This window comes from Cherax quadricarinatus, chromosome 47 (assembly GCF_038502225.1).
Source record: "Cherax quadricarinatus isolate ZL_2023a chromosome 47, ASM3850222v1, whole genome shotgun sequence".
Lineage (NCBI taxonomy): Eukaryota > Metazoa > Arthropoda > Malacostraca > Decapoda > Parastacidae > Cherax > Cherax quadricarinatus.
The window spans coordinates 6562-21666 of record NC_091338.1 but is presented as its reverse complement, the minus strand read 5'-3'; the positions used below and the strand labels follow the sequence as shown (position 1 = coordinate 21666).

Below are 15105 nucleotides of genomic sequence, written 5' to 3'. Positions count from 1 at the left end.
TAGTTGCAGGCAATTTCTTTACCAGATCGTCGTGCAACTGCCTAGCCTTTTCACAAATAATTGACGTCATAATACTATCTACTGTTAATTGTTTCTCGTTTATCCACACCAATAATAACTTCTGAAACTCTTCGAGTACTGGTGATCTCATTTTTGTCAGCATATTTACCCCCCTTTTGCAACAACAGCGTCCTTGATTTCCTTTTTCTTTGCCACGATGGAAGATATGGTTGTTCAGTGGACCCCCGGTATTCTTTAAATCCGGTATTCGATGCATTTTATCGCAAAAATTTTGCCTCGGTATCCGATCGAAAACGTGGTATTCGATGCGATTCATACGAGACGTATCCACCTGTGGCCTGAACTGCCCCGTGTGTGCCAGTGTTTACAAGCCAGCCAGTGTGCGCGCATCTAAGGATACATTCAGTACATTCCATATTATCACTGTTTTTGGTGCTTGTTTCTGCAAAATAAGTCACCATGGGCCCCAAGAAAGCTTCTAGTGCCAACCCTTCGAGAAAAATGGTGCTAATGACTATTGAAATGAAGAAAGAGAGAATTGCAAAGTACGAAAGTGGAGTGCGTGTCGGAGCTGGTCAGGTTGTATAGTAAACCCCAATCAACCATCTCTACTATAGTGACCAGGAAAATAGTAATCAAGGAAGCTGTTCTTGTAAAAGGTGCAACTGTGATTACGAAACAGCGACCGGAAGTGTTAGAAAATGTTGAGAGATTGTTATTGGTGTGGATAAATGAAAAATGGATAGCAGGAGATAGCATCTCTCAAGCGATCATTTGTGAAAAGGCTAGGCAGTTGCATGACGATTTGGTAAAGAAATTGCCTGCAACTAGTGGTGATGTGAGTGAATTTAAGGCCAGCAAAGGTTGGTTTGAAAGATTTAAGAATCGTAGTGGTATACACAGTGTGGTAAGGCATGGTGAGGCTGCCAGTTCAAGTCCTAATGGAAGGGGATTCCCCTTCTAAACACTAACACCATCTACACACTCCCCTCCTTCCATCCCATCAATCATCACCAGATCTTCATTAAATGCAAGTGTCAATTATTCTATTGTTATTGTAATTATTCTATTGCATTAAACTGAATATTTCATGTGGTAAAAATTTTTTTTTTCATACTTTTGGGTGTCTTACACAGATTAATTTGATTTACATTATTTCTTATGAGGAAAATTTATTTGGTTTTCGATATTTTCAGTATTCGATGAGCTCTCAGGAATGGATTAATATCGAATACCGGGGGTCCACTGTATAGGGTTTCTTATACATCCTGGCCAGTTCGGCCACATGTACGCCACTTTCATATTGTTCATTGATGTTTTTCTTAAATTCAGTTGTATTTCTCACCTTTACCAAAGGCTTGGCACTAGGAGCTTTCTTTGGAGCCATGGTAGCTTATTTAGTACTTGCAGGCACTAAAATGAATGGAATATTATGAAATATTTCGTATGAGCAAGTGAGGGGACCGTCGCTCACTGGTAAACAATGCCACACTGGCTGGGAAGGGAGGCCGCCCCGGGTCAGAGTGCGAGTACGCGTCCCGGACGAATTACTATTCGCGAGTCAATCTACGATTAGCGAGCCCATGTTTTGACGAAAATATCGCTAAGATTTCCGAACATTACGACTCTCGAGCCCTACGATTATCGAGGGACCACTGTACCTGAAATCTTGCATGTGTCCCCCCTCCCCAACAAACCGGCCATATCCCACCGAGGCAGGGTGGCCCAAAAAGAAAAACAAAAGTTTCTCTTTTCAAATTTAGTAATTTATACAGGAGAAGGGGTTACTAGCCCCTTGCTCCCAGCATTTTAGTCGCCTCTTACAACGCGCATGGCTTACGGAGGAAGAATTCTGTTCCACTTCCCCATGGAGATAAGAGGAAATAAACAAGAACAAGAGCTATAAAGAAAATAGAAGAAAACCCAGAGGGGTGTGTGTATATATATGCTCGTACATGTATGTGTAGTGTGACCTAAGTGTAAGTAGAGGTAACAAGACGTACCTGAAATCTTGCATGGGTATGAGACAGAAAAAAAAAGACACCAGTAATCCTACCATCATATAAAACAATCACAGGCTTCTGTTTTACACTTACTTGGCAGGACGGTAGTACCTCCCTGGGCAGTTGCTGTCTACCAACTTGCTACCTATAATAAGTATAATTATCCTCGGTGGGAGACGGCCGACTTGTTAAAAAAAATATATAATGTAAAATATGAAAAAACTTGGAAACACATGAAATTTTGTAAAGTTTCACAGAGAATGTAAAACCGGGTGGCACGTGGTGACCGTATTAGAAAGTCAGGTGGGGGAGCTGTATAGAGAGTTTTGGTCATAACAATAATATTTTATTTTGACATGATACATAGTTGTACAGAGGAATATACATGTTACTATTGAGTGTACATGCCAAATGCCCCTTGTATGCAGAGCATTTCAGGCAAACTGAAAATTAACTTAAGATTAATTAGACTATAACAGTTTAAATGGTCATTACAGTGAGTACAGAGACTTGAGTATTAATAGGTAATGCTGTATGGCTTTAATAGGTCTAGTAGAGAAGTTTAGCATAGTGAATAATTAAAGCTTTGAATTAAAAATTACAGTATTACAATAGAACAATTTAAATAATTTACAATATGAAGTACAATTGAGTATTTAAAATGATGAAATTTGAACATCCTGTTTTTAAAGTAATGAGTATATGGTTGAGCAATCTTCAGCACAATATTCACTATTGAAATTAAGATGTCATTGGTACTTTTTTGTGTTGCTGTTGAGTAAATGCTAGGTATTAAGTACAATTTTTCTGGTTAATTTTGGGTGATGAGATTTCTAGTAGGGCCTTAAATTGATTTATTTTGTTCAGGTAATGAATTCCATATCTTTGGGCCCTTTACTTGCATAGCATTTTTGCACAGGGAGAGATGGACACGAGGGACATCAAACAGTGATTTGTATCTTGTATTATGGTTGTGTGTTCTGTTGTAGTTAACAAGTAGTAGTTTGAGAGGAAGGTTTATATTCAAGTGTAGTGTTTTATGCATGTAGTAGGCACGATAATAAGTGTGGATGTTTTGTATATTGAGTAAGTTGAGACTCTTGAAGAGCAGAGGAGTATGCTGTCTATTACAGGAGTTTGTAATCAATCGCATTGCAGTTTTTTGTTGGGTTATTAAAGGTTTAAGGTGATTTGCTGTGGTTGAGCCCCATGCACAAATACCATTGATGAGGTAAGGGTAGATGAGTGAGTGGTATAGTGCAAGAAGAGCTGATTGGGGTACATAGTACTGTATCTTTGAGAGGATGCCTACTGTTTTGGAGACACTCTTGGATATTTGCTATATGTGAGTTTAGAATTTGAGATTGCAGTCTAGGTGGAGACCTAGAAATTTGCTGTGTGTCCAGAAATGGGTGAACCATTTATCAGTATGTTGAGCTGTACATTTGTAGCTCTGTTTCCAAACAACATAAAATAGGTTTTGTCTATATTGAGAGTAATTTGAAATGTCTGTATTAGCAGAACACCGTAAGGCAAAACGTCATAAAGCAGGGCCTACTGTACAGTACACTACTGTATGAATATTTAAAAATATACTAAAAATGTTATAAATGGTGCAAAGGTGACATTAAAACATCAAAGATGGTTGACACAAACCGACTACCATTATAGCATGCTTCATGCTTAGCGACGAATTCTTTTACCGACATGGTCTTAGGAACGGAACTCCATTGTTAAGTGAGAAGCTTTATTCCTGTTTTAGCATACATGTATTAGTGTACGGACGTGTGTTAACTCATGTGCATGTGTTAGAGCATGGGCGTGTAGCATACGTGCACACGTGCATGTGTGTGTGTACTCGCCTATATGTGGTTGCAGGGGTCAGGTCTTAGCTTCTAACCCTGCCTTTCAAATTGCCCCTTTCCAGATTCTCTCACTCCCAGCCTTGTGGCCTCTGTCATAACTATTTTTTAAAACTACAGTGGTCCCTCGTTTTTCGTAGTTAATCCGTTCCTGGAGTTGCTACTATTATCGAAATCTACGATTTGCAAATCAATTTCCCCCATAAGAAATAATGTAAATACAATTAATCCATTCCTGACTCCCAGAAGTATTAAAACAAAAATTTTTTTTACATGAAATATAGATGTAGTACATAAACAATACAATGGGAAATGATGAATGAAACATTAACAGCATAACACTTACCTTTATTGGAGATTCTTCTTAGTGTATGAGAGACTGGAGGAGGAGAGAGATTGGATTGTTTACAGTTTGGAAGGGGAATCCCCTTCCATCAACACCTCAGGTACCAATTGCTTTTCTGGGGTTGCTTCTCTTCTCTGTTTCTTAATGCCACTAGGACCACCTTGAGAGTCACTGGAGTCCTGTCTCGCAAAATAACTGTGGAGAGAGCTCTGTTTCTGGCGTCTCTTGAACACTTCCCTAAAATGGCCCAAGACTTTGTCACTGTACATGTTGCCAACATGGCTTTGCAACAACCTTGTCAGGGTGATGTTTCTCCATAAAGCTTTCCATCTTACCCCACATAGCAAAAATCTCTTTAATTTCTGAAGAAGGCACCTTCTTCCATCTCTCTTCCTCCTCCTCTGCAGCAAGATTCTGAGCTGCGATCTGTTGCTGTTCTTAAATTCAATCGTGTTTCTCACCTTCTTTACCACAGGCTTGGCACTAGGAGCTTTATTTGGAGCCAGGGTAGCTTATTTAGTACTTGCAAGCACTAAAATGAGTGGAATATGAAATATTTCGTAGGAGCACGTGAGGGGACCTTTGCTCACTGGTAAACAATGCCAGACTGGCTGGGTAGGGAGGCCGCCCCGGCTCACACTGTGTGTACGCGTCCCGGACGAACTACTATTTGCGAGTCAACCTATGGTTAGCGAGCCCATGTTTATACGAAAATATCCCTATGATTCCCGAGAACTACGAAAAGCGAGGGACCACTGTATTTAGGGTGTGTATACACATGCATGCATTAAGATTGAGTAAAGACCAGTGATTTTTAGATTTTTGTGTGCTGGCTTGTAGTGTGGGCAGGGTAATTTTAATGAATGAATGAAAGAAATCTGGGTAGATAAAATGAAGGTTTTTGAAGTTGCTTGCATGCTGAAGGATTGGGTTTAGTACAGGTCCGCCATCACAAATCCGGCAATCAGTTATTCAGCTCCTTCAGTTATTTGGCACTAATTTTGGCTAGCATAATTTCAAATTTCCAGGGTTGCCACACCAACCTGCTGGTACTGTTTGGTGGTGCTACTTGCTGCATAAGTCATTCCAAATTCTTTTTCTCCATTTATTGTTTTAACTTGCTTGCTTTTAGCCCTAGCCATGGTTCCAATTAATAAAAGAAATGCTTCTCATTATGTAAAGCACCTACACAGTACATTATCCATTAACCCTTTCAGGGTTTCGGCTGTACTAGTATGGCTTATGCGCCAGGGATTTTGACGTACTAGTACTAGTACTCATAAATTCTAGTGCCCTCAAATCTAGCAAGAGAAAGCTGGTAGGCCTACATATGAAAGAATGGGTCTATGTGGTCAGTGTGCGCAGTATAAAAAAATCCTGCAGCACACAGTGCGTAATGAGAAAAAAAAAAAAAACTTTGACCATGTTTTTGGTTTAAAACAGCGACTTTGTACTGTATTTTCGTATGGTATTTATGGTTGTGTTCTAGTTTTCCTGGTCTTATTTTATAGAATGGAAGATATTACAGAAATTGAGATGATTTTGATTGGTTTCACAATGAAAAGTACCTTGAAATTGAGCTCAAAGTAGCAGAAATGTTCGATTTTTGCCAAAGTTCTAAAGTAAACAAATCATGCCGCGCGTCCAATACACGTCAACTGGTGAATCGAATATTCTTTCACAAGTGCGTTGGTATTATTTATATCATTTCTACACTAATACAGTAGTCTGCATAACAGTAAATCTTCTATTTTTTGTGAGAATAAAAATTCAAAGTGGAAAGCAAAAGAAATGTAAGAGGGGTGTGGGGATGTGACTAATGAACAGAGGAAATGTTATTTTAGTGCCAGGAATGTCTTTCTTGTTTATTCTGGACCCTATTTGGAAATTGGCATCTTTTGAAATTTGTGTGAAATTGGCAAAATTGCTAAATTCTGACCACTTTATTGGACAGTTGAAATCAGTAAATGGGTGGTTTCTTGTACTTATTCAATAGAAAAAATGGAGTTCTAGCGAAATACTAGTTATGATTTTTGTTGACTAGTAAAGTGGAATTGGCCAAAAATAGGGCTCAAAGCGGGCAAAATTGCCAATGCGTAAACATCGTCGAGACCGCTAACTTCGCGAGAGTATAATTTCATTAGTTTTCCATCAAATTTCATACTTTTGGTGTCATTACGACCGGGAAAAGATTCTCTATCTTTTCATAAGAAAATATTTTTTTTTTTTAAATTTTGGCGACCCTGACAACAAGTCTCTGAGAGGGCCTGGCGACCCTCAAAGGGTTAAAGATAAGGTGGCTTTGAAGCCACTGTCGGTTACCATGAGCTCAGTCTCATGAAGCAGGAGAATATGATTTTATTATTATGCTAATATCAACACTACAGCTTATTTGCCTCTCACAATTGATCTAATATGACATAAACAATATAAATAACATAAAACATGTTAAATACTCCAGAATGAATAATATTTGGCATAACACCGAGCAGTTCGACGGAGGTATGAAGAGGATATGTTATACAAATACCATTCTTCTATCCCTGTCTTGGTGTCTTATATTAGAGAAAACGGAGTGTAGCACAGGGCTAACTGTGATATACACTCGTACTGCACCATAAACCTGAAACAAAAAAGTTATTTTCTCTATATAGATTATCACACATAGCATGTGTAGAGAACCTAGGATAACCCAAAAAAGTCAACGTGGCTTATTTTTAGTACCTGGCTTGGGTTTGCCATATATGTTTTTTGGTAAATATTCGATTCCCAGCAGGGTAGAAACAGTAGGTGTGTTTCTTTACACCTGTTGTCTATGTTTACCCATCAGTAAATGGGTACCTGGGTGTTAGCCGACTAGTGTGGGTGTTATCTTGGGACACTGACCTAATGTTCTTGAAATACTCTGCATAACAAGCGGCTTTTTATATAGTAGTATGTCACTGATGTCAGCTAGGCCTGTATACCATGTACATGTACGTGTAGTAAATAAAGATTTTATTTTTATTAACACACTGGCTGATTCCCATCAACCATACCATTTGTCTCCATTCACTCCTATCAAACACGCTCACGCATGCCTGCTGGAAGTCCAAGCCCCTCACACACAAAACCTAATTTACCCCCTCCCTCCAACCTTTCCTAGGCCGACCCCTACCCCACCTTCCTTCCACTACAGACTGATAGACTCTTGAAGTTATTCTGTTTCACTCCATTCTCTCTACATGCCCGAACCACCTCAACAACCCTTCCTCAGCCCTCTGGACAACAGTTTTGGCAATCCCGCACCTCCTCCTAACTTCCAAACTACGAATTCTCTGCATTATATTCACACCACACATTGCCCTCAGACATGACATCTCCACTGCCTCCAGCCTTCTCCTCGCTGCAACATTCATCACCCATGCTTCACACCCATACAGGAGCATTGGTAAAACTATACTCTCATACATTTCCTTCTTTGCTTCCAAGGACAAAGTTCTTTGTCTCCACAGACTCCTAAGTGCACCGCTCACCCTTTTCCCCTCATCAATTCTATGATTCACCTCATCTTTCATAGACCCATCTGCTGACACATCCACTCCCAAATATCTGAATACATTCTCCTCCTCCATACTCTCTCCCTCCAATCTGATATCCAATCTTTCATCACCTAATCTTTTTATCCTCATAACCTTACTCTTTCCTGTATTCACTTTCAATTTTCTTCTTTTACATACCCTACCAAATTCATCCACCAACCTCTGCAACTTCTCTTCAGAATCACCCAATTAGACAGTATCATCAGCAAAGAACAATTGTGACAACTCCCACTTTGTGTGATTGTTTATCTTTTAACTCCACACCTCTTGCCAAGCCCCTAGCATTTACTTCTCTTACAACCCCATCTATAAATATATTGAACAACCACGGTGACATCACACATCCTTGTCTAAGGCCTACTTTTACTGGGAAATGATCTCCCTCTTTCCTACATACTCTAACTTGAACCTCACTATCCTCGTAAAAACTCTTCACTGCTTTCAGTAACCTACCTCCTATACCATACATCTGCAACATCTGCCACATATCCCCCCTATCCACCCTGTCATATGCCTTTTCCAAATCCATAAATGCCACAAAAACCTCTTTAGCCTTATGTAAATACTGTTCACTTGTATTTTTTCACTGTAAACACCTGGTCCACACACCCCCTACCTTTCCTAAAGCCGCCTTGTTCATCTGCTATCCTATTCTCTGTCTTACTCTTAATTCTTTCAATAATAACTCTACCATAACGGAGATAAAACACCTCAATTACTGGGAGCGCTTGAGATTCCTAAACCTGTATTCCCTGGAACGCAGGAGGGAGAGATACATGATTATATACACCTGGAAAATCCTAGAGGGACTAGTACCGAACTTGCACACGAAAATCACTCACTACGAAAGCAAAAGACTTGGCAGACAATGCACCATCCCCCCAATGAAAAGCAGGGGTGTCACTAGCACGTTAAGAGACCATACAATAAGTGTCAGGGGCCCGAGACTGTTCAACTGCCTCCCAGCACACACAAGGGGGATTACCAACAGACCCCTGGCAGTCTTCAAGCTGGCACTGGACAAGCACCTAAAGTCAGTTCCTGATCAGCCGGGCTGTGGCTCGTACGTTGGTTTGCGTGCAGCCAGCAGCAACAGCCTGGTTGATCAGGCTCTGATCCACCAGGAGGCCTGGTCACAGATCGGGCCGCGGGGGCGTTGACCCCCGGAACTCTCTCCAGGTAAACCATACACTTTACCAGGTATACTCAACAGACTTATCCCCCTATAATTTTTGCACTCTCTTTTGTCCCCTTTGCCTTTATACAAAGGAACTATGCATGCTCTGCCAATCCCTAGGTACCTTACCCTCTTCCATACATTTATTAAATAATAGCACCAACCACTCCAAAACTATATCCCCACCTGCTTTTAACATTTCTATCTATCCCAGCTGCCTTACTCCCTTTCATTTTACCTACTGCCTCACGAACTTCCCCCACACTCGAAACTGGCTCTTCCTCACTCCTACAAGATGTTATTCCTCCTTGCCCTATACACGAAATCACAGCTTCCCCATCTTCATCAACATTCAAGAATTCCTCAAAATATTCCCTCCATCTTCCCAATACCTCTAACTCTCCATTTAATAACTCTCCTCTCCTACTTTTAACTGACAAATCCATTTGTTCTCTAGGCTTCCTTAACTTGTTAATCTCACTCCAAAACTTTTTCTTATTTTCATCAAAATTTGTTGATAACATGTCACCCACTCATTTGCTCTCTTTTTACATTGCTTCACCCCTCTCTTAACACCTCTCTTTTTCTCCATATATTCTTCCCTCCTTGCATCACTTCTACTTTGTAAAAACTTCTCATATGCTAACTGTTTCTCCCTTACTACTCTCTTTACATCATCATTCCACCAATCGCTCCTCTTCCCTCCCGCACCCACTTTCCTGTAACCACAAACTTCTGCTGAACACTCTAACACTACATTTTTAAACCTGTTATTGTTATTATTATTATTATTATTATTATTATTATTATTTTCTCAGTTGTTTGTTGGGTTATCTTGTTCAAACTTTGTCAATGTATGATGGAAAGGTACACGAAAAATGAAAAATCAGATCATAAATAGCGGAGTTCACTTCTCAGCCATCAGCGGCCGCTTAGCGGTATATTTTTGTAATGTTCTGTATGGTTATATTCTCATTTTTTCGGTCTCATTTGATAGAATGAGAGATATATTACAGAAATAGATATTATTTTGATTGCTTTTATGACAAAAAGTACAGTGGACCCTCGCTTTTCGTAGTTCTCGGCAATCGTAAATTTCGCCAATCATAGGGGTATTTTCGTATAAACATGGACTCGCTTTTCATAGGTTGACTCACGAATAGTAGTTCATCCGGGATGCGTACGCACGGTGTGAGCCAAGGCGGCCTCCCTACCCGGCCAGTCTGGCATTGTTTACCAGTGAGTGAAGGTCCCCTCAAGTGCTCCTACGAAATATTTCATAATATTCCACTCATTTTAGTGCTTGCAAGTACAGTGGACCCTCAACTAGCGATTGCATCAATTAACGATAAATCTGATTAGCGATTCATTTAAACGCAAAAATTTTGCCTCGACTAGCTCTTAAAAACCCGACCAGAGCTTTTCGTTCCATACCATACGCGTCCACTTTGGCCTGAGCGCGCCTCACTTGTCCCTTGGGTGTCAGTGTTTACAAGCCAGCCAGCCACTGCGGTCGCTTCCAAACATACAACAACTGGAACATTTCATATTATCACAGCCTTTGTAGTGATTGCACCTGCAAAATAAGTCACCATGGGCCCCAAGAAAGCTTCTAGTGCCAACCCTACAGCAAAAAGGGTGAGAATTACTATGGAGATGAAGAAAGAGATCATTGCTAAGTATGAAAGTGGAGTGCGTGTCTCTGAGCTGGTCAGGTTGTATAATAAACCCCAATCAACCATCGCTACTATTGTGGGTAAGAAAACGGCAATCAAGGAAGCTGTTCTTGCCAAAGGTGCAGCTGCTGCTGCACCACAGTCAGCTGTTGTTGTTGCTGCACCACCATCAGCTGTATTATTCGAAGATGTGGAGAGAGTGTTGTTGGTGTGGCTTAACGTGAAACAATTACCGAGAAACGATTAACCCCGGAGGGTTAGCCACCCAGGATAACCCAAGAAAGTCAGTGCATCATCGAGGACTGTCTAACTTATTTCCATTGGGGATCCTTAATCTTGTCCCCCAGGATGCGACCCACAACAGTTGACTAACACCCAGGTGAACAGGAAAAAATGCCTGGAACTAGTGCTCATATTGGTGAGGTTAGTGGGGAGGATGTGGAAGAGTTGGTGGAGGAGGACAATGAAGAACAAACCACTGATGAGCTGCTAGATCATCTTCAACAGTAAGAGGCCACACCTGAGGAAACTGCTTCGGAGGAGGGGAGAGAGAAATTGAAGAAGTTGCCTACTTCAAAGATTAAGGAAATGTGTGCAATGTGGCTTAAAGTGCAAACCTTTTTTGATGAAAATCACCCTCACACAGCTATTGCAAGCCGTGCTGGTGACTATTACACTGACAATGTTGTGAAACACTTTAGGATAAAGGAACGAGAGGTACAGGCCTCTATGGACAGATATGTTGTGCGACAGAAGTCCAGTGACTCTGAAGCTGGTCCTAGTGGCATTAAAAGAACAAGGGAAGTAACCCCAGAAAAAGACTTGCTGCCTCAGGTGCTAATGGAAGGGGATTCCCCTTCTAAACACTAACAAGATCAACAGTCTCCCCTCCTCCCATCCCATCAATCATCACCAGATCTTCAATAAAGGTAAGTGTCATGTAACTGTGCATGTCTTCTTCAGTTTGTGTGTATTAAAATTAATCTTTCATGTGGTAAAATTTTTTTTTTCAATACTTTGGGGTGTCTTGCACGGATTAATTTCATTTCCATTATTTCTTATGGGGAAAATTAACTTGACTAACGATTATTTTGACTAACGATGAGCTCTCAGGAACGGATTAATATCGCTGGTTGAGGGTCCACTGTACTAAATAAGCTACCATGGCTCCAAAGAAAGCTCCTAGTGCCAAGCCTGTGGTAAAGAAGGTGAGAAATATGTACACTGACAAAGTCTTGGGCCATTTTAGGGAAGTGTTAGACGCCAGAAACAGAGCTCTCTCCACAGTTACTTTGCGAGACAGGACTAGAGTGACTCAAGGTGGTCCTAGTGGCATTAAGAAACAGAGAAGAGAAGCAACTCCAGAGAAGCAATTGGTACCTGAGGTGTTGCTGGAAGGGGATTCCCCTTCCAAACTGTAAACAATCCAATCTCTCTCCTCCTCCAGTCTCCCATACACTAAGAAGAATCTCCAATAAAGATAAGTGTTATGCTGTTAATGTTTCATTCATCATTTCCCATTGTATTGTTTATGTACTATATGTATATTTCATGTAAAAAATTTTTTTGTTTTAATACTTCTGGGTGTCAGGAATGGATTAATTGTATTTACATTATTTCTTATGGGGAAAATTGATTCGCAAATCGTAAATTTAGTTTATAGTAGCTCCTCCAGGAACGGATTAATTACGAAAAACGAGGGACCACTGTACCTTGAAATTGCGCTCACAATAGCGAAAATGTTCTGTTATTTAGCGAAGCTCAAGAGTAAACAAGTGACATCACCGTCGAATACCTGTCCGCCTGCCAGTCCAAATTCCAATACGGAGTCAAGAATGGGCTGACATTATTTATACAATTATTACAGTAATGCAGCAGTCTTCATAACAGTAAAACTTCCATTTTTTCTTTTTTGTAAATAAAAATTCTAAATGGTAAGCAAGAGTAATATAAAGGGGTCTGTAGCCATGACTGATGAACAGAGAAAATGTTATTTTAGTGCCAGGAATGTCTGCATTGTTTATTCTGGACCCTATTTTGAAATTGGCATCTGTTGAAATTTGTGTGAAATTGGCCAAATTGCCAATTTCTGACCGCTTTATTGGGTAGTTGAAATAAGTGAATGGGGGTTTCTTGTACTCAGTTGACAGACTAGAAGTAAATAAGTTTATTCAGGTATACACAAATACAGTTACATAGATTATCATACATATCAGTGTATGTATAGAGAACCTAGGATAACCCAGAAAAGTCAGTGACTTATTTCCAGTACCTGCCTTGGGCTTGCCATGTGTGATTTTTGATAAATATTTTTTTTTTCCTCTCAGTTGTTTGTTGGGCTATCTCATTGAAACTTGGGCAATGTATGATGGAAAGATGCTTCTTAACATACGACAAAAATAAAAAAGACAGACAATAAATAAGGGAGTTCACTTCTCAGCCATTAGCCGCCTCTTTGCAGTATATTTTCGTATGGTTTTTATGGTTGTATTCTCATTTTTTTGTACTCATTTGATAGAATGGAAGATATATTACAGAAATAGACATGATTTTGATTGCGTTCATGAAGAAAAGTACCTTGAAATTGAGCTCAAAGTACCAGAAATGTTTGATTTTTGCTGATGTTCAATGAACTTTGTGTAAGTCAAGTTGGTTAATTTTATTAAGTGTATTCTAACCTAACCACTCTGTAATCCAGCAAACTCAGTAATCCGGCACACTACAGGTTCCAATGATGCCGGATTTGTGATGGAGGACCTGTAGTACATAATATGCTGTCTGCATTTTTATAGTGTTATGGTAAAAAAAAATTCTTAAGGTTGCCTGCCCAGCAAAAACTATTAGTGTTAATGTTTGAGTAAAGATCAATAATTTAGGAAGGGGGAGGTGTAAATCAAGTGTTTATAAGTGAGGAATATTTTGATGAGGGTAAGGAGCTGCTTTCAATTATTTAGTAAAGGTATACAGTAGTGGATAGAAGTGATGTGGCTGGTGTTGTAAATGCCAAATTTTTTGAGTGGAGGGAAGCTTAGGGTGTGTAGTACAATATGTCTCAATAGAATGTGGACCTTAGCCTAGGGATATAGTGAAAGGTTGTTTAATTTTAGATATACAGTAGTTATAAAAAAAATAAATGCTAGTGTTGGAGAGGTATATGGGCTTAAAATATAATTAGTCTGAAATGTATGTTATACTGTATGATATATTTAATTTTTATGGGTTTGTAGAGTGGCTGATAATGGAAAAAACTAGTACTGTGTATTGTTCTTGGAGAGATTATCTTTGGATGCAAGTTTGTTTTTGAATTATGAATTTTCACTTTTCCCCTGCTAAAGGCAATATTTCATTATCCAATGTTAAAGCTTTAAAATCTCTTTGCAGAGAAGCGCCCAGCAGAGGATTCTGAAACGAAAGAAGTATCTCCTCCAAAGAAAGCTAAAATTCAGGAGTCTGAAACGACAGAGCCCATTGCAGAGGCCACTGCCTAGTCTTCAGTATACAGTAGCACTCCAGTTATATTTTCCCCCCCTTGCTATGGATTCTTTTCTTTTATGTATAGAACTTTGCTACTGTATGTGGCTGTATTCTTTCCATGAGCGTCTACATTTTTTCCTACCTATGTACCTGTTGGTTTTTTTATAGTACAGTATCTATTTGTAAGAATGTATTCTAAAGGGGGGGGGGGGCATTTGATGTATGCACCATGTACAAATGTAGACTGGTGCCAGTCTGTAGCTTCCAAAAGTCATTGGCTGGAAATGATTTATGTAGTTAAATTTTTTGCTGTCAGTGATAGTAAATTTTTTCAGTGGAAAATTATAAATTGTAATTTGTGACCATTTTTGGAATGGTAGTTTAAGGAATTTGCTAACCACCTGTCATCTTGCTTGTACATTTCTCGTGTTGAGTGAGTGTGTGAGACTTGATATAGGCTGAACTAATAATGTTTGCTGTGTTAGGGCTAGTATAGCACTAATTAGAATCTGACCTTTATTTATTTCTAAGTCATGTTTGTAAGTATTGGAATGCAAGTAAGCTCCATCTCCACACGTAGGGAAGGATCGAAACTTTAGTTTTAATTTGTACACACGTCAACATTCCGTTTTTGTTAAAATGACCATTTGAGGTTACTGTGTAACCTGCCTGGCTGAAATGAGTGATTTTGAATGGTATGTAGGATTATTTTTCAAATAAATAACAAACAGTTTTTACTTTTTAATTTGTTCTCTCCTCTCTGATGTTTAGAAATTGGAATATCCACATTGACAGCTTAACCAGTGGTGGCAAAATGATCAAAAGCCAACACCAGTCAACTGACATGCCTGTGACTGGTTTCAAGAGTTCTTTTACAGCAACCCAGCCTATTGCCAGGTTATTGCTACATCTTTGCTGGTAAAAGTAGAATTATGGATTTCATATATCACAGTTGATAGTTATGA

The 15105-nt window shown here is 39.5% G+C and overlaps 1 protein-coding gene across 2 annotated transcripts in view; it reads left to right on the top strand.

Moving 5' to 3' along the window:
• Window positions 1–14873, top strand: part of LOC128696589 (uro-adherence factor A) — an 82903-nt gene extending 68030 nt beyond the window's left edge. For both annotated transcript variants that reach the window (XM_070094647.1, XM_070094648.1), the window contains exon 4: window positions 14048–14873. In XM_070094647.1, coding sequence (XP_069950748.1) covers window positions 14048–14154 — 107 coding nt within the window. In that variant the 3' untranslated portion in view covers window positions 14155–14873. The remainder of the gene's footprint in view (window positions 1–14047) is intronic.
• The last annotated feature ends 232 nt before the right edge of the window (window positions 14874–15105 follow it).